Source organism: Crocuta crocuta, unplaced genomic scaffold, assembly GCF_008692635.1.
Source record: "Crocuta crocuta isolate KB4526 unplaced genomic scaffold, BGI_CrCroc_1.0 scaffold179, whole genome shotgun sequence".
NCBI classification, from domain to species: domain Eukaryota; kingdom Metazoa; phylum Chordata; class Mammalia; order Carnivora; family Hyaenidae; genus Crocuta; species Crocuta crocuta.
Window position 1 is genome coordinate 6,530,574 of NW_027551568.1, and position 18,175 is coordinate 6,548,748.

At 46.4% G+C, this 18,175-nt stretch overlaps 1 protein-coding gene across 3 annotated transcripts in view; it reads right to left on the reverse strand.

The window, feature by feature from the left end:
- The window catches only part of SLC2A9 (solute carrier family 2 member 9), a 246,081-nt gene that overhangs the window by 187,717 nt on the left and 40,189 nt on the right, over positions 1-18,175 (reverse strand). For 2 of the 3 annotated variants that reach the window (XM_077750505.1, XM_077750504.1), the window contains exons 2-3: positions 16,307-16,407; positions 9,101-9,199 (exon numbers count right to left, since the gene is read on the reverse strand). In XM_077750505.1, coding sequence (XP_077606631.1) covers positions 9,101-9,199; positions 16,307-16,369 — 162 coding nt within the window. In that variant the 5' untranslated portion in view covers positions 16,370-16,407. Of the gene's footprint in view, positions 1-9,100; positions 9,200-11,611; positions 11,730-16,306; positions 16,408-18,175 lie in introns of those variants that run through there. The other variant, XM_077750503.1, reaches the window with a different exon arrangement.

The window sequence follows — 18,175 nt, forward strand, 5'->3', positions numbered from 1 at the left end:
GAAAGAAGTCAGTCAGAGAAAGAAAATACCATCATTTTTCACTCATATGTGGAATTTAAGAGTCAAACAGATGAACAAAGGGGAAGGGAAGGAAAAATAAAAAATAAAAACAGACAGAGGGGCACACCATACAGGAAAAAAAAAAACCCAGAAGAGAGTATCAAAGAACTGTGGGGGAAACTACAAAATCTGTAATATGCATACAGTGGGAATGCCTAGAAGAAGAAAAGAGAGAGATAGGAACAGAGGAAATATTTGAGGCAATAATGATGAGAATTTCCTCAAATTAGCATCAGATACTAAACTACAGATCCAGGAAGCTCAGAAAACACGAAACAGTATAAATGCTAAAAAAAAAAACAAAAAGCAAAAAAACTACTCCTAGGCATATCATATTCAAATTTCAGAAAAATCAAAGATTTAAAAAAAAAGCTCTTGAAAGAAGTCAGATTAAAAAAAAAATCTTACCTACGGAGGAAAAAGATAAAATTTACACCCAACTTCTCAGAAACCATGCAAGAAGAGAATGGAGTAAAATACTCGAATTGTTGAGTGAGGAAAAATCCCCCCACCAACCTAGAATTCTGTACCCTGCAAAATTAACCTTCAAAAGTGAATGAAAAGTAGGGCCACCTGGGTGGCTAAGTCAATAAAGCATCTAACTTCGGCTCAGGTCATGATCTCACAGTTCGTGGGTTCCAGCCCCGCATCGGGCTCTGTGCTGACAGCTCAGGGCCTGGAGCCTACTTCAGATTCTGTGTCTCCCCCTCTATCTGCCCCTCCCTGGCTCACATTCTGTCTCTTTCTCTCTCAAAGATAAACATTAAAATTTTTTTTCAAAAAAGTGAATGAAAAGTAAAGACTTTTTCAGACAAACATTGAGGGAGTTTGGTGCCAGTAGATCTGCCTTGCAAGAAATGTTAAAAGAAGTTCTTCAGAGAGAAGGAGCCTAATATAGGTCAGAAACTCAGACATTCATAAAAAGAAGAGCATAGGAGAATAATAAGTAAAGGTGAAAATGAAAGCTTTTTTTCTTATTTTTAATTAATCTAACAGATTATTATCTGTTAATATTATTTATTGATTATTATCTATTAATAATCTAACAGATTATTATTTTGTTCAAAATATTCATGAAATACTTAGGTATAAATCTCACAAGTTATTTTGTCAAAATAATAATAGCAGTAATGTTTTTGATTATCTATATGTTTATGTCTAAGTGGGTGGGAGGGAGGAATTAGAAATGTTTTGTTATTATAAAGCACTAACAGTACCAGTGAAGTAAGGTAGTATAATTTGTAAGCAGACTTAGCTTAGTTGAAAATATATATTACAAAGTCTTGAGGGATCACTAAAGAAAGTTTAAAAAAGGGTGGGGGGATTGATATGCTAGGAAAAGAGATAAAATGGAGTCATATAAAATGCTCAGTTAAAACCACAATAAGCAGAAGTGGGGAACAAAGAACAAAGGTGACAAATAGTAAAAACAGCAACAGATATGGTATAGATATTCATCGAACTATATCAGCAATCACCTTAAATGTCAATGGTCTAAAATATCGCAATTAAAAAACAGATTGTCAGAGTGGATCAAGACAATAAATTGTCTATTTATTGCTATATGTTGTCTATAAGAAACCCAATTAAAATATAAAGACACATGGGGCAGCTGGGTGGCTCAGTCGATTTCCATCTGACTCTTGATTTTGGCTCAGGTAATGATCTTACATTTTGTGGGATTGAGCCCCACATCGGGCTCTCTCCTGACAGTGCAGAGCCTGCTTGGGATCCTTTCTCTCCCTCTCTCTCTGCCTTTCCCCTACTCTCTCTCTTTTCAAAAAAATAAATAAAGTTTTTTTAAAAATATAAGACACATATAGATTAAAAGTACACAGATGGAGAAAGATATACCATGCTGACATCAAAGGAAAGCAGTAAAAACTATATTAATTTCAAACAGAGGATACTTTGCAAGAAGAGTTAGCAGGAAAAAAGGGGGGCATTATACTATTAAAGGGACCAATACAGAAAATATAACAAGCCTTACTGTATATGTGCCTAACAACAGAGCATGAGAATACATGAAGGCAAATGCCGATAGAACTGTAAGGAAAATAAGTGAACCATTCTTAAAGTCAAAGACTGAAACACCTCTCTGTCAGAAATGGACAGATGCAGCAGGCCCAAAACCAGTGAGGACATAGTTGAACTCAACACCACCATCAACCAACTGGATACAATGAGCATCTATAGACTATTTCATCCAACAGCAGTAGAATATACAGTCTTCTCAGGTTCACATGGACATTCAGCAAGATAGACCAAATTCTGGGCCATAAAACACAACTTATCAGACTTAAGAGAATATAATCATACAGTGTCTGGTCTCAGACCATAGTGGAATTAAACTAGAAATAAATAACAGAATATGCTGGAAAATCCCCCAATACTTGAAGATTATACAACACCCTTCTTAATAACACATGGATCAAAGAAGAAATCTCAAGAGAAATTTTAAAATAACTTGATCTAAATGAAAATGAAAACACAACTCATCAAAATTTGTGGGATGCATCAAAAGTAGTGCTTAGAAGAATATTTATAGCATTGAATGAATATGTTAGAAAAGATGAAACATTTAAAATCAGTAAGTTTCCATTATAGGAGACTAGAGAAAGAAAAGCAGATTAAACCAAAGTAAGCACATCATACGGGAAGTCCTAGCTAATGCAATAAGAGAATAATAGGAAATAAAAGATATACATATTGAAAAAAAAAGAAATAAAACTATCTTTGTTCACAGATGACATGGTCATCTATGAAAAATATTTGAAAGAATTGACCAAAAAAATCTGGAACTAAGAAGTGGTTGATTATAGCACAGTTGCAAGATAACAAGTCAATTGCTTTCTTATATACTAGCAATGAAAAAAATCGAATTTTAAATTTAAAATATTACCATTTACATTAATACTAAAGAAAATGAAATACTTAGGCATAAATCTCTCAAGTTATATAAGATCTATATCAAAAATAAAAACTCTGATGAAAGATATCAAATAAGAACGAATTAAATGGAGAGATATTCCATGTTCATGGATAGGAAGACTCAATATTGTCAAGATGTTCATTCTTCCTGACTTGATCTATAGATGCAATACTATCCCTCTCAAAATCTCAGCAAGTTATTTGGTTGATATCTGCAAACTAATTCTAAAGTTGATCTGGGGAAACAAAAGACTCAGAATAATTAACTCCTAACATTGAAGGAGAATAAAGATGGAGGACAGACACTATCCTGCTTTAACTTACAATAAAGCTACAGTAATCAAGACAGCATGGTATTCATGAAAAAATAGACAAATAGGGGGTGCCTGGGTGGCTCAGTTTGTTAAGCATCCAACTTCAGCTCAGGTCATGATCTCTCAAGCCCCGCATTGGGCTCTGTGCTGACAGCTCAGAATCTGGAGCCTACTTCGGATTCTGCATCTCCCTCTCTGTCTCTGCCCCTCCCCCTCTTGTGCTCTGTCTCTCTCAAAAATAAACATTTAAAAAAAAAACAGAAAAATAGATCAACAGAATGAGACAGACAGCCCAGAAATAGACCCACATTAATACAGTGAACTGATCTTTGCAAAAAAGCAAAGGCAATATGATAGAGCAAAGATGGTCTTTTCAACAAATGGTACTGGAATAATAGATATGCACAATCCACCCCCCCAAAAAAAAAAGTCTAGACACAGACTTTATACCTTTCACAAAAATTAACTCAAATTGGGTCACAGACATAAATGTTTACATTTAGACAAAACTGTAAGATTCCTAAAAAAGAACAGGAGAAAATCTTGATGACCTTGGGTGTGGTGATGACTTAAAAAAATGTTTTAATGTTTACTTATTTTTGAAAGAAAGAGAGAGAGAGAGCATGAACAGGGGAGGGGCAGAGAAAGGGGGAGACACAGAATCCAAAGCCGGCTCCAGGCTCCCAGCTGTTAGCACAGAGCCTGAAGCAGGGTTTGAACGCATGAACTGTGAGATCACGACTTCACTCGAAGTCAGCATTTAACCAAATGAACCACCCAGGTGCCCCATGGTGAAGATTTTTTAGATACAACACCAAAAGCACGATCCATGAAAGAAACCACTGATAAGCTGGGCTTCCATAAAATTAAAAACTTCTCTTCTGGGAAAGACAATGTCAAAAGAAGGAGAAGATATGCCACAGACATAGAGGAAATATTTGCAAAGACACATCTGATAAAGACCGGTTATCTAAAAATACACAAAGAACTCTCAAAACTCAACCAAAACAACACAAATGATCTGATTAAAGGATGGGCAAAAGATGTGAACAGACCCTCACAAAAGATTTATGGATGGCAAGTGAACATATGAAAAGATATTTCTATCTTTCCAAAAAACATATGAAAAGGTATTCAACATCATATGTCATTAGGGAATTAGAGTGAAAACGAGATACCAGTATTCACCTATGAACATCCTAAAACTAAAGTACTAACAACATCAAATACTGGTGAGAATGGGGGGCAATAGGAAATTTTGCTCATTGTTTCTGGGAATGAAAAACAGTACAGCCACTTAGGAAGATGCTTTGTCTGTTCACTGCAAAACTAAACATACTCTCCCCTTTTTGACTCAGCAACGGTGCTTCTTGGTATTTACCCAAGTGAACTGAGATCTCATGTCTACACAAAACCCAGCAAGTAGTTGTTTATAGCAACTTTGTTCATAGTCGCCAAAACTTAGATGCAATCAAGATATCCTTCAGCAAGTGAGTGGCTCAATAAATCGGTACATGCAGACAATGTATTATTGTTACACTGTATTAATACAATGTATTAATGTATTGGATATTATTCAGCTTTAAAGTACAAAGGAGCTTTCAAGCCACTGAAAGACCTGGAGGAACCTTAAATGCATATTACTAAGTGAACAAAGGCAATCTGAAAGGGCTACATACTGTAGGATTCCAAACGGTGACATTCTGGAAAAAGAAAAACTATGGAGACAGTAAGGAGATCTGTGGTTGCCAGGGATCAGTAGGGAGGGAAAAAGGAAGGGGCAAGGCAGAGGATTTTTAGGACAGTGAAACTGTTTTGTAAGACTCCACAGTGGTGATTACGTGTCACTCTACATTTGTCAACACCCACAGAAGATACAACACCAAGAATGAGCCTTAAAGGTCACCAGTGGACTCGGGGTGATGTGTGGAGGCAGGCTCCTTGGTGACAATAAATGTACCTTTCTGGTGTAGGAGGTTGATAGTGGGGGAGGGAGCTTTTGGGGGTGAGGGATATGGGGGGCGGTTCCCTGTATTTGCTGCTCAATTTTGCTGTGAACTGCTTTAAAGCTGATCTAAAAATTAAAGTAACTTAATCAAAAGCAAGCTTTAAATGACCGAATTGCTCCTTCTTCCTGTTCCCACAGTTGTGGCTGGAACTTCTATTTTTCCATCCACATCATTTCATTCAGGGTTCATGTTTCACATGGCTTTTTGGTTCCACAAACCATGAGTGCAAACATTCTCCACCCTCTGCTGGAGTTTCTGCACACTGTCAGGGTGAAGCAAGAGTGTCAATTTCCAATCTTCTTTTTTAAATGCTTATTTATTTATTTTGAGAGAGAGAGCTGGGAGAGAGAGAGAGAGAAAGAGAGAGAGAGGGAGATGGATGCATAGAATTCCAAGCAGCCTCCACACACTACACAGCCTGGAATGGGGCTTGAACCCATAAACTGTGAGATCACGATCTGAGCCAAAATCAAGAGTCGGGTGCTTAACCAACTGAGCCACCAAGTCACCCCTCTTATATATATATATGTTTTAAATGTTTACTTATTTTTGAGACAGAGGGAGACAGAGCACGAGCAGGGAGGAGCAGAGAGAGAGGGAGACTCAGAATCCGAAGCAGGCTCCAGGCTCTGAGCTGTCAGCACAGAGCCCGACACGGGGCTCAATCCGACAAACCATGAGATCCTGACCTGAGCCAAAATCAAAAGTCGGGTGCTTAACCGACTGAGCCGCCCGGGCGCCCCTCCAATATTCCTTTGAAGACAAATATGGACAAATCAGATCTCCGTGTCAGGATGATGTCACAGTGACAAAATCAAAGCCACTGACTGCAGTAAGAGTTTGGGGAGGCCAGCCAGGTCCCTGGCTTTCAAATGCCATCACACCCCATTTTTCAAATGAACTTACACAGAGTCTTAAAGTGGAGAAGAGTTTTTAAAAAAAAAAAAAAAAACTGCACAAAAACTAGAGCTGTCCTGGCACCTGATTCTGACACGTTGCATTTTCTAACACAGTCCTTATTCCTCCCAGTTCATCAACTGAGACATATAATAGACATCCTTTCCAGATTATTGTCCAAAACACTGGTGACAACATTGAACAGGACAGGGCTCAGTAGCATGATTTGGCAACTGCCCTCTTCTTCCACATATATAGACACATTTGCAAAGAGGTAATGATGTAACTATTTTGGACATTCTGTTATAAAAGTTTCCAAATGCCCAGAAAAGTAAGGGAATAGAATAGAAACACCTAGATATAGATTTTACTTTTGTCATTATTTTTCTGTATTTCTGTCACAAATATAGCACTGATTCTTTTTCCTAATTTGGACAAACCAGCTATAAAAGACATTTGAGGGACTGTCAGAGGGTGTCTGCATTTTAAAAGGACAATTCTGCAAAGTCCGGGGCTCCTGGGAACTTTTTGGGACCCACCGGTCCAGCCTCCCTTGTGCTTTGCACATGGGGATGGTGGGCTCCAAACAAGGAAAAGCCCAAAAAGCCCCCAGGAAGCTCCACAGCCTGGCTTCTGTTTGCCCTTTAGCTAGCTCCTGCCCCATGCTCCCCAAAAGGCATCCTGCGTTCCAACCACATCACACCTGCATTCCTGCAAATATGTCACAGATCACAAGGCTCTGTGACTTTGTTCTACCTTTAAGATGAAGCTGAGGCATCACTTCCTCCAGGAAGCCTCCAGATAGCCTTGACCTACCTCCACCATTGCAGGGTAAGGTGGATGAAGGGTGCAGGTGCGTCGGGCAGAAGCCAGCACCCCCAGGAATGGTTACCTACCTAACAGCCTAGGTAGGTGGAACCAAATCTGAACCTGCAAACCGCAGGGAAGTGTTAGGAGGGCCTGGGGAATTGACCTATAAAAGGAAACCCCAAAAGTGAAGTAAGTATTCCTAAGACAGTCACTCAAAATGGGGTTGGGAAGGTATTGAGGAAGCAAGACCTTTGCATCGCCTCCTGTTCTGGAACACCATGAACTCTTGACTTTCGTCCAGTGACCAGGTCTTAGAAGACTGTGGACTGCAATAGACACAATGTAGCACCTGTTGGCTACGGAGTCAATCCTGCGTTAGGTGCTCAGTTTAACTCCGTCAGCACCAATCACCATTCCTTCAGAAGAAGTTTAGTAAACTCATGGATTTTGCCTTTAGAAGTCTGTCTGTCCCACTTGGAATTCTGAGCACAATTTCCATTTCTGCCCTCTCTGTCTCCCATCCTGCAAGTCTTTAGACCCCCCAAAAAAAACACTCTTGGTTGCTTTACAGACTCTTCTTGATTGACATAACCTAATGCCTAGATTCTAGACCCAAACAAAAGCCAGACAAAACAAATACCCAAATGACCACTAGCTGTAACTAAAAGCCGTAAACCCAAAAAGAACAGATCAGGAAAACGTTTAAGCATAAGGTACCTCCGTGGCTCCGTGCCCAGGAATAAGGTCCTCAGGACGGGCCCCTGGGAACTCTGAAGACCCCTCTCCTTGCCCTGCACTCTCCCAGGACACGCCAAGTCAAGGAACTGAACCCTCTACATTGTCACCATTGTCTGTTTCTGTATCTCCCATCTCCCCACTCCCCTCGAGGGCAGGGGCTGGTCTCATTCTCTCTCTCTCCCTGTCCTAACCCCCAGTGTTCTGGCAAAGGTCTGGCACAGAACCAGCCTGTAAAACACTGGAAGTGCGAATATTGAACCAGCCTTGTAACCCAGGAATGAATCCCACTTGATCTTGGTGGATAATTCTTTTTATGTGCTGTTGAATTCAATTTGCAAGTATCTTGTTGAGGATTTTTGCATCTGTATTCATCAAGGATATTTGCCTGTAGTTCTCTTTTTTTGCTGGGTCTCTGTCTGCCTTGGGAATCAGAGTGATGCTGGCTTCATAAAATGAGTCTGGAAGTTTTCCTTCGATTTCTATTTTTTGGAATAGTTTGAAGAATGGGTAATAGTAGAAGAATGGGTATTAATTCTGTTTTAAATGTCTGGTAGAATTCCCTGGGGAAGCCATCTGGTCCTGGGCTCTTATTTGTTGGGAGATTTTTGGTAACTGATTCAATTTCCTCACTTGTTATGGGTCTGTCCAGGTTTTCTATCTCCTCCTGTGTGAATTTTGGTAGTGAGTGTGTGTTTAGGAATTTGTCCATTTCTTCTAAGTTGTCCAGTTTTTTGGCATATAATTTTTCATAGTATTCCCTGATAATTGCTGTTATTTCTGAGGGGTTGGTAGTAATCAGTCCATTTTCATTCATGTGTCTATTTGAGTGCTCTCTCTTTTCTTTTTGAGAAGCTTGGCTAGAGGTTTGTCAATTTTGTTTATTTTTTTCAAAAAACCAACTCTTGGTTTCATTGATCTGTTCAACTGTATCTTTGGTTTCTATATTGTTTATTTCCGCCCTGATTTTTATTATTTCTCTTCTTCTACTGGGTTTGTGGTGCTCTTGTTGCTCTGCCTCTAGTTCCTTTAGGTGCACTGTTAGATTTTGTACACTTTTTCTAATTTCTTGATATTGACCTGGAGTGTAATGTACTTTCCTCTTAGGACTGCCTTTGCCGCATCCCATAGAGTTTGGATTCTTGTATTTTCATTTTAATTTGTTTCCATATATTTTTTAATTTCTTCTCTAATTGCCTGATTGGCCCATTTGGTTTTTAGTAGGGTGTTCTTTAACCTCCATGTTTTTGGAGGTTTTCCAGACTTCTTCCTGTGATTGATTTCGNTAAAACACCGGAAGTTTTCTGCATGGCCGCAGCGCCCTCTGCCGGGCGGGGCACTCACCGGAGTTGGGGCGTTCACCACTGACAGGTTGTACCCGTAGAGGAAGGAGGAGCCGAAGGCGCCCAGGAGAGAGGCCACGACAAGCGAGCAGGACCAGTCCTGGAAAGCGGAGGGAGGACAGCACGTCAGATCCGGCCGGTGGGCAAGAGCTGGGGGCCCGCGGGACGCACCTGGGCTGTCCCCTGGGCTGGGGAAGCGGCCCCAGAGAATTCCCACCTTCCCGCTGGCACGTGGGGTCACCGTCCATGCCCACCTACGCACGCGGGGCGCTGGGTAAGTGGGTCAGCCCACGGAGTTCAGTTTGCTGAACGGATCCGTGACTCAAGGCCTAATGTCGTTAGCATTAGGTGCTCTGTAAGCAGCCACACGCTATTATTTTAGCTGAATTTGGCCACTTTCTGAACCACGGCAGGAGCAAAAAACAAAGCCAGACTTAGCCGCCCATAGAAGCAGCTGGCACTTCCAAGAGGTATGGGCCAGGCATTGTGCTGAGCACTTGCAGGGTATTATCTCGTGGAATGCCCAGATCAGTACTGTTTTCTCCTGATTTGATAGGTGAGGAAAGAGGCACAGAGATGTCCATGGTGCTGTCTGGGATGGGGACCGGAACCTTGCAGAGTCACCCGCTGCACCACACCCCCTCTCCCCCATTGCCTCGTCATCTGGGAACAGTGTCTAGAGGCCCGAGGCTGCTCCCAGCTCACGTGCACGAACACATGCACACGACTGCACCCGCTGTTCTAGGCTGAGCTGTCAATCTACAGGATACCATGAGCACCGCAGGAGACGCAGGGCTCAGCCTGGAGAACGCAGCATCTGCCTCCGTGTGACCCTGTCCTTCTTCCAGAGATGGTCACAATCAGGACAGGACCCTTTAGGAGAAACATCTGGGCCCCTTGGCCAGAGCTGACCAGCTGGCAGGGACTGGAGGCGGGTGTGTGTGTGTGTGTGTGTGTGTGTGTGTGTGTGTGTGNGTGTGTGTGTGTGTGTGATCCCAGGCTGGCCAGGGGAATGTGGGCCACCCTCCAGATGGAAGGGATCCAGGTGCTCTTGGAAGGCACCTTCTCTGTTATCATCTAACATGCATGTGTGCATCAAGCCAGGCCCTGATAAAGCTCCAAGGACAGTGGTAAGCAAAAGAGACAAGGTCCACAGTTCAAAGAACTGTGTCGGTCAAATACTGTTTGGAAGAGAGAGCTGGACCCCAATAGCCGGTTCCCTGCTCTGCCCACGTCAGTAGTCTCCTCTAGCATGCAATGTGGTGCTGGATGTTTCCACCACTCAGCTGTGGGAACCTGAGCCAATTTCTTGACCTTTCTGGGTCTCAGCTTGCCCAGCTGTAAAGTGGATCTAATAGCACAGGCCACACGGGCTGTCGAAGAATCAATGTGTTGCCAGATGAAGATGTTTCTAATGTTGTGTGCACGCAGAGTGTTCAGAGAGGCCGTTTACTCTTTCTACTTTCCCTCTGGCCCGTACAGAATAGCTGGTGTTCCAACTAGGTGCCAAGGTGTCTCCTGGCTGTGGGGATCTTTTGCATCAAAGCCCCCTTCCCAACGCCTTCTCCTCTGAAAGCTCTGCCTCCTCTCTGATTCAACTCTGTTCTACTCCCAGCTCTGCCACTCATGACTGTGACCTTGGGCCAGTTACACAGCTGCTCTATGACTCAGTGTGCTTATCTGAAAATGGGGATGATAAGAGGCCCCACCTCCCGGGCTGTTATGCTGCAGAAAGAAGTTAAAGCAGGCAAGGCCTCCCCTGTCCCGTGGCAGGTGCCTGTGGATGTTAACCGCAGAGTTTGGACAGTGGGCAAGGGTCTTTTGGGGGGGAGGGGCTGGTTTCCAGGCACTGAGCCTGCTGCAGAGAAGGTATTCGGTACATGCTAGTGATAAGACGGAAGCGAGAAAGAGGGTTTATAAGCCACAGGGATGGATGTTGCCAGGTATGGGCCCAGAATATGTCTCAGCAGTAACTGCAGAACTGAATGAAATTCGTTGATAGAACAGAATTGCATTTTGGACAAAGTGCCCGTTCTCCATGGTCTTGTATCTTTCCACTTACCTTTTGGGTCTCAGCTCAGATGTCATGCTTCCTGACGCCCTGGCCTGTCCTGGGCACCTTCTCTTCCTGGGCCCCCTCGCCTCCAGCCCTGATCGCTGTCCCCTTCCTGCACCCATCAGAGGCTAGAGAAAGGCAGGTGGGAGTCTCTCCTTGGAGCTCCCGCCGCTGCCTGGCCAGCCCGTGCCCACCACCCTCACCGCCAGCCCTGGGGACAGAGGTACCTGCTGTAGGGGCGGGGAAGGAAAAGAGGGCACCACCCAGCCCGTGCGAGGCTGTTTGTGAGCACAGCCATGTTGCCAGAGCCCGAGCTCCGTGGCCAAGGTCACGGGGGCCAGGGTGCCGGCTCTCACCGCAGGCTTCTATGACCCAGAGCCCCAGGCAGCGGGGGCAGCCGCCCACGCAGGGCCTCCCAGCCTCCTGGCAGGTCCGGAGGCCGCTTTCTGTGTTTACCTTTCTGGTGCTCCTGCCTGATGTCCCTCTCGGGGCGCGGCCATGCTCGGCGGCGGCCCCCGGATGGCCAGGGCCGTATATCAGGGGAGCCTGAGCCCGGGAGTCCATGCTCCGCAGGCCGCGGGCTGTCCCAGGGCATCTCGGAGCAGGAGGCAGAGTCCACGAGGGGGCGGGGGCCTGGCAGGAAATGCGGCCGTCCTGTCTTGTCTGAACAGGAAGCAGGCACCATGGGCTTTCCGCCCCGCACTGTCATAGCAGCAACCCAGGCATCCTGGAAGGGAAGCTTGCCTTCTCAGGAATCACCACCCGGGGTATAGATTTTTCCTTGAGCACCTTTTATTTTCCTGGCCAACAAGGCTCACAGGCAGGGAGGGAAGGGAGCGCTCATAAACCCGGGGTGCCTCTCCAAGGATTGGGACAGAACTCAAACCGATGGCAGCAAAGCCGGGTGGGGCCCCAACCCTGCCTCTCTAACTGTGTGTCCTTAGCCTGGTCACTTTGCTTCTCTGAGCTACTGCATTTACAAGTGCAGAACGGAAGATGGATCCTGCCTGGACTGTCCTGTAGTTCTTCTGAGGCTCAGATAGTAAACACACAGCTCCGAGCAGCATGCTGGACGTGGGCACTACCACCCGGCAGCTCTGGTACAAATGGGGAGGCCCTGGGTTCGGAAGCAAAAGGATCTGCCACTTGGTCATTCCTCTGTGCTGCTCATTCAGCGTTGGCTCAAGGAATACCTCCCACGCATCCGCCCCAGGCTGGCTCAGCTCAGGGAGAGCACTAAGGAGGCAAGACCTCCCATGCACCCCAGACGTCATGAGAATTTATTCACCACATGGCCAACTTGCCCTGGATGTCCGAGAAGCATACCTTTAATGGTGACAGGTTTAGGACAGTTTGCCTTGGCCATTTGCACCCAGAGGCAGAGAGCAGAGGTGGAGGCCGGTGGGCAAAAAGGCATGTTTAGGGAATGCAGAGCCCCTAGGAGGCCAGGGAGGCCTCAAGTCCACAAAAAGAGACAAGAAGCCAGCAAAGTAGGTCTGTGGATCACAGACAGTGAAGCTGGGGCTGGATCATGGAAGACTTTCCAGAAGAGGTGATTTCTGAGTAACCCTGGGAAACACGCAGGACGAGGAGCATGTGGGGCGGGAGGGCATGGAGCCAAGGCCCGCAGGCACAGATAGCCTGGAGGATGCCGGGAAGGAAAGTAATTGAGGGCAGCTGGGGCCTGAAGGATGGGAAGGGGCAGGGAGGGGACGCTGTGCCATCCTGATGGGGACTTAATATTCACCCGCATTTCTTCCTCCCCTCCCCCTTCCTTAGCTCAGGCCCTTTCTCCCTGGCTTCCTCATCTGTAATAGGGGGTCTCATCTGATCTTGCTAAAACTCAATCTGAATCAGGTGCTGTCTCCCCACCCCCACCCATATGCTTCCTCATTCGGGTTGAAAACTCAGTAAGCCCCAGGCCCCAGGAGGTCAACACAAATGTAGATAAAGTAGGAGGAAGGTTGGGGGGGGGCGGTGGTGTCTGGGATGCGCCTGCGCCACGAAGGCTTCCAAGGTCAGCAAGCATCGTCCAGCAGGTACCCCGAGTGTGGACTTGAGGCCCCGTCAAATTCCCTCCCCGGCCAGGACACAGACCAGCCCAGAGGTGAGCAGGGACTTGCCCGAAGTCACACAGCAGTGTCCGGGCTCCAGCTCTTCAGAGAGCCTGGCCTTCAAGCTAACTGCACTTCCTTCCTTCAGGCAGGCGAGTGATCCCAAACTCCCAGGGCTTTTCAGAGTGACCCAGTGAACAGCCCTGCTTTCTAGAAACCCTCAGTGAAGCCGATAGGAGCTGCCCCCTCACTTTGCCACAGCTTGGCGGTTTACAACCCGCACATGGGTGGTGCACTGCCTGGGTGTGAGCCTCCCCTCAGCCACTTGCAGGTTGTGAGCTCTTGCACAAATCACTTGGCCTCTCTATGGCACCATGTCTTCATGTGTAGCGTGGCCATGATAACAGTGCCACCACCTCACAGACCTGTGGAAGATTCCATGAGTTTATACTCGAAAAACACCTAGAACCATGGCATCTAAGACAAAACCAGCATGCAGCCAGCATGCAATACAGCCGTCCCCAGATAAGGTGCTATATCTGTACCCAGATGTTCTCGTCCCTTTCTAAATCCGTGCCGTCATGCAGACTCTGGGGAGAAAGATTTGACCCCTTCTAGGGAATCAGTGTCCTCAGTGGTAGAAGGGGCGTTCTGGGGCCAGGTTGATGTCACTGGACAGTTGCTAAGGTCTGTCTGTTCTAGGGCTCAAGTTTGGTCTCTTGGTGATGAACGTGATGGTTACAGCTCCCTGGACCAGACGGCAGTTAACCGGACCTCCCCATTTCTGGGGCGCCCTCCTCCTGCCCCTCACGGCACACATCTACACTTGGCCAGGTGTGTTCACACCCACGGTGTCACCAGTGGAGTTGGGGCGAGCTGGTGGCATCCCCGCATTTGCACGGCCGGTGGCCCCGTGCTTCCCGGCAGAGCCTGAGAAGATGAACTCAATCAGAACCAGGTGCCCAGGTGTTCTGAGGCTGGGGCACAATCACCCTCTTCTGACACTTATTCTCGCATGCACACACCCATTCACCAATATTTGTGGAGTACTTCCTCGTGCAGGCTCTCTTGGCCCTTGCTCAGGCTTCTCTGATGCCCCTTAGCTTTGCTCATCCTTCAGTACTCAGCCCCTTGGCCGTCTCCCCCCAGAATCTTCCCTGGACCTCTCTCCACCCCTCTGTGTTCCATAAGCTGCTCACGGCTGCACTGGCTGTGACCACCCTTACTTACGAGTGTCTGGTCTTGTGTGCCTTTCCCTCTGGACAGGAGGTCACCAAGGGCAGGGACTGTGTGTGTGTCTGGTATGGAGTGAACTGTGTCTCCCCCTAAATTCATATGGTGACCTATTAACCCCCAACCCCTCAGAATGGACTGTATTTGGGGACAGGTTCTTTGAAGAGAAGAGTGAGGTAAATTGAGGCCACTAGTGTGAACCCTAATCTCATACGACCAGTGTTTCTTACAAGAAGGGCTCAGGACAGAGACACACATAGAGGAAAGTCCATGTGAGGACACGAGGAGAAGACAGCCATCTGCAGCCAAGGAGAGAGGCCTCAGAAAGCATGAATCCTGCCGATGTCCTTGATCTTGGACTTCCAGCCCCCAGATTGTGAAAACATGTATCTCTGTTGCTTAAGCCACCAGCGTGTGGTGCTTTGTCATCATGGCCTGAGCAGGCTACTCCCGTGTCCTGAGCCTCTTAGCAGGCCCAGTTTTCTTCCCACCTGGCTCAGGGCTGGGACCAGGCAGATACTTCTGGAACTGGACTCAGACTGTCCTCCAGATGGTGTCCTGAAGCTAGAAAGTCAGCCTGGGCAAGATGGACATTTTCTTCCAGAACAGGGCAGGAAAGGGAAACAGGGGGCGTTTTCTATTGTATGTCATTTAAGCAGAATGACTGAGATGACTACAGCCCTTCATTACACCAAATGTCTAGACAGCAGAGCCTTGACTCAACCTCATAGGAGCACCAAGAAAAATACAGTGTCTACTTGGAGGGAATCACTGTTTATTTAATGCGACTCGGCCATGTCCCTGGATGACCTGAGGAGGGGGCTGGGCCTCCTCGAACCCCCATTTCACCTCTGTGGGTGGGGACAGTCACTCTCAGCCTGCCAATACCACACTTCCCTGGAAGGTTGCTAAATATGCCTGTGTTGAACTTTGTCCTGCTAAATAAGGTTTATTGAAAATACGGACATATATTGGGGTGTCTGGGTGGCTCAGTGGGTTAAGGGTCTGACTCTTGATTTTGGCTCAGATTGTGATCTCACAGTTTGTAGGCTGGAGCCCCACATCAGGCTCTGTCCTGACAGCATGGAGCCTGCTTGGGATTCTCCCTCTCTCTTACTCTCTCTCTCTGCCCCTCCCCTGCTTGTGTGCTCGCTCGCTCTCTCAAAATAAATAAATATTAAAATAAATAAATAAAAGAAAGTCCAAGGACTCCTGAGGAGTGACAGTCTCTAGGTTCCCAGGACGTCCTGGAGGAGGGGCAGGGGACTGAGCCTCGTGCTGGAGTCAGGGGTGAGATTCAGTGCATCCTGAGGACAAAGCATCATTGCTTTTACACATCAGCGTCACCCTGTTGCAAAATGACCTTTCGGACGCTTTGCCCCAAGTCCCGAAGGCCACCAGCAGATGGAAGCATATCATCATCAACCGAAGCACGATGCCCTCAGTGGCCTGTGCCTCAGGGCCTACGCTGTCTGGTTCACACGGCAACCTCCTCCATACCTTTGCTTTTTTGTTTTTTTTTAAATGTTTTATTTTTTTTCTGAGAGAGAGAGAGACAGCGTGAGCCGGGGAGGGGCAGAGGGAGAGGGAGACACAGAATCCGAAGCAGGCTCCAGGCTCTGAGCTGTCAGCACAGAGCCCAACACGGGGCTCGAACCCACGAACTGTGAGATCATGACCTGACCCGAAGTCGGACGCTTAACCGACTGAGCCACCCAGGCGCCCCTCCATACCTTTGCTTTTATCCCCGCTCTCTCTCCTCTGCCTGACCTTGCCTGACCTACATCTCCCTGGGAGCAGACAGGGGGCCAGGAGAGGACTGCCCCAGAGTCACCAGAAGACGGATAAGAAAACCAGGACTGACCGATTTCTCTTTCACTGAATCACTGTCTTTGGAATCTGTGGAGTCCTTTTCACTGAACTTCATGGTTTAGTCTTCAGAATTCGGACTGCGTTTCCTTGTTCCTGAGAAAGAGAAAAAAGGAAGAAGTCATGAGGCACTTGCTGTCACTGACAGGTAATGACGGAAGGCGGCCCGGATGAGGGGGGCGGGGGATTGCCTGGGGGGGGAAAACAGCAGGACAGGGGTGCCCAGCTCCCCCGGAGACCTAGGCAGCAGCTCTGCGCTCCTCTCTGGCCTTGGTCTCTCCCTCTGTGAGATGGTGTGTCGGACTACATCTGTGTTTTCCACACTTGCCACAATGCTTATTGAATACAGACCCCTCCCCAGAACGTTCTCATTCAGATGATCATTCTTATGGTGGGCCCTCTTGGAAATACCAAAGTTTCTGTTCCCAAGATGTGAAAATAAAAGCAGTGTAGGTTCAAACCGAGTGCCAATCTCCGTTGTCAGATTGGAAACCGTTAACCAAAACGGTAACGGAATCACGGGCTGCACAGCCCTTCAAAACTATGCAGCTTTCGTGGAGTCTGAAAATAGGTTTCTAGAGGCATACAGATGTTTAGGCCCTTTGGGCCAACTCCTCCATCCATGAAAAGTTATCCTAAAGCACTGATAAAGAACGTGCACCAAGAGTTCAGCCTGACACCATCATTATAGCATTTTCCATGTTAAAAAATGGTATTCACAATAGAAAAAATGGCTAGCAGTAAAGTTTAAATAAGTTAGGGGACATTCATATATGGAAACTCACATAACAGTTAATATATTAAAGAACATTTAATGTCAGGGCACCTGGGTGGCTCGGTAGGTTAACCGTCCAACTCTTGATTTTGGCCCAGGTCATGATCTCATGGTTCATGGGATAAGGCCCCACATTGAGCTCTGTGCTGACAGCGTGGAGCCTGCTTGGGATTCTCTATCTCTTCCTCTCTCTGTCCCTCCCCCTCCTTAAAATAAGTAAGTACACTTTTTTTTTAAAAGAACATTTAAGGGGCGCCTGGGTGGCTTAGTCGGTTAAGCGTCCGACTTTCGCTTAGGTCATGATCTCGCGGTTCGTGGGTTCGAGCCCTGCGTCGGGCTGTGTGCTGACTGCCAGCTCAGAGCCTGGAGCCTGTTTCAGTCTGTGACTCCCTCTCTTTCTGACCCTCCCCTACTCACGCTGTCTCTCTCTCTCTCTCTCCTAGAAATAAATAAAACATTAAAAAAAATTAAAAAAAAAAAGAACATTTAAGGGCGCATGATATAGCTCAGTCAGTTGGGCATCTGACTTCAGCTCAGGTCGTGATCTCACAGCTCATGGGTTCGAGCCCCACATCAGGGTCTGTGCTGACAGCTCGGAGCCTGGAGCCTGCTTCAGATTGTGTCTCTCCCTCTCTTTCTGCCCCTCCCCTGCTCAAGCTCTGTCTCTCTCTCAAAAATAAATAAACATTAAAAATTTTTTAAGTGTATTTACTTATTTTGAGAGAGACAGAGATAGCACAAGTGGGAGAGGAGCAGAGAGAGAGGGAGAGAGAAACCCAAGCAGGCTCTGTGCTGTCAGCTTAGAGCCCAATGTGAGGCTCGAACACACAAAAGGTGAGATCATGACCTGAGCTGAAACTGAGAGTCAGATGCTTAACCGACTGAGCCACCAGCGCCCCTAAAATTTTTTTTAAAGGTTTAAAATTAAAAAATAAAACAACGTCATGGGAAAATGCTTATAATCTTACTCGACAAACAGGAAGATATATTAAAGAATATCCACTAGTTCACTTTGGAAATAGAGGTACTTATGAATAGATTCACACTATTATAGGATATGTGTACTTAAACTATGCTCATGTGTTTTGT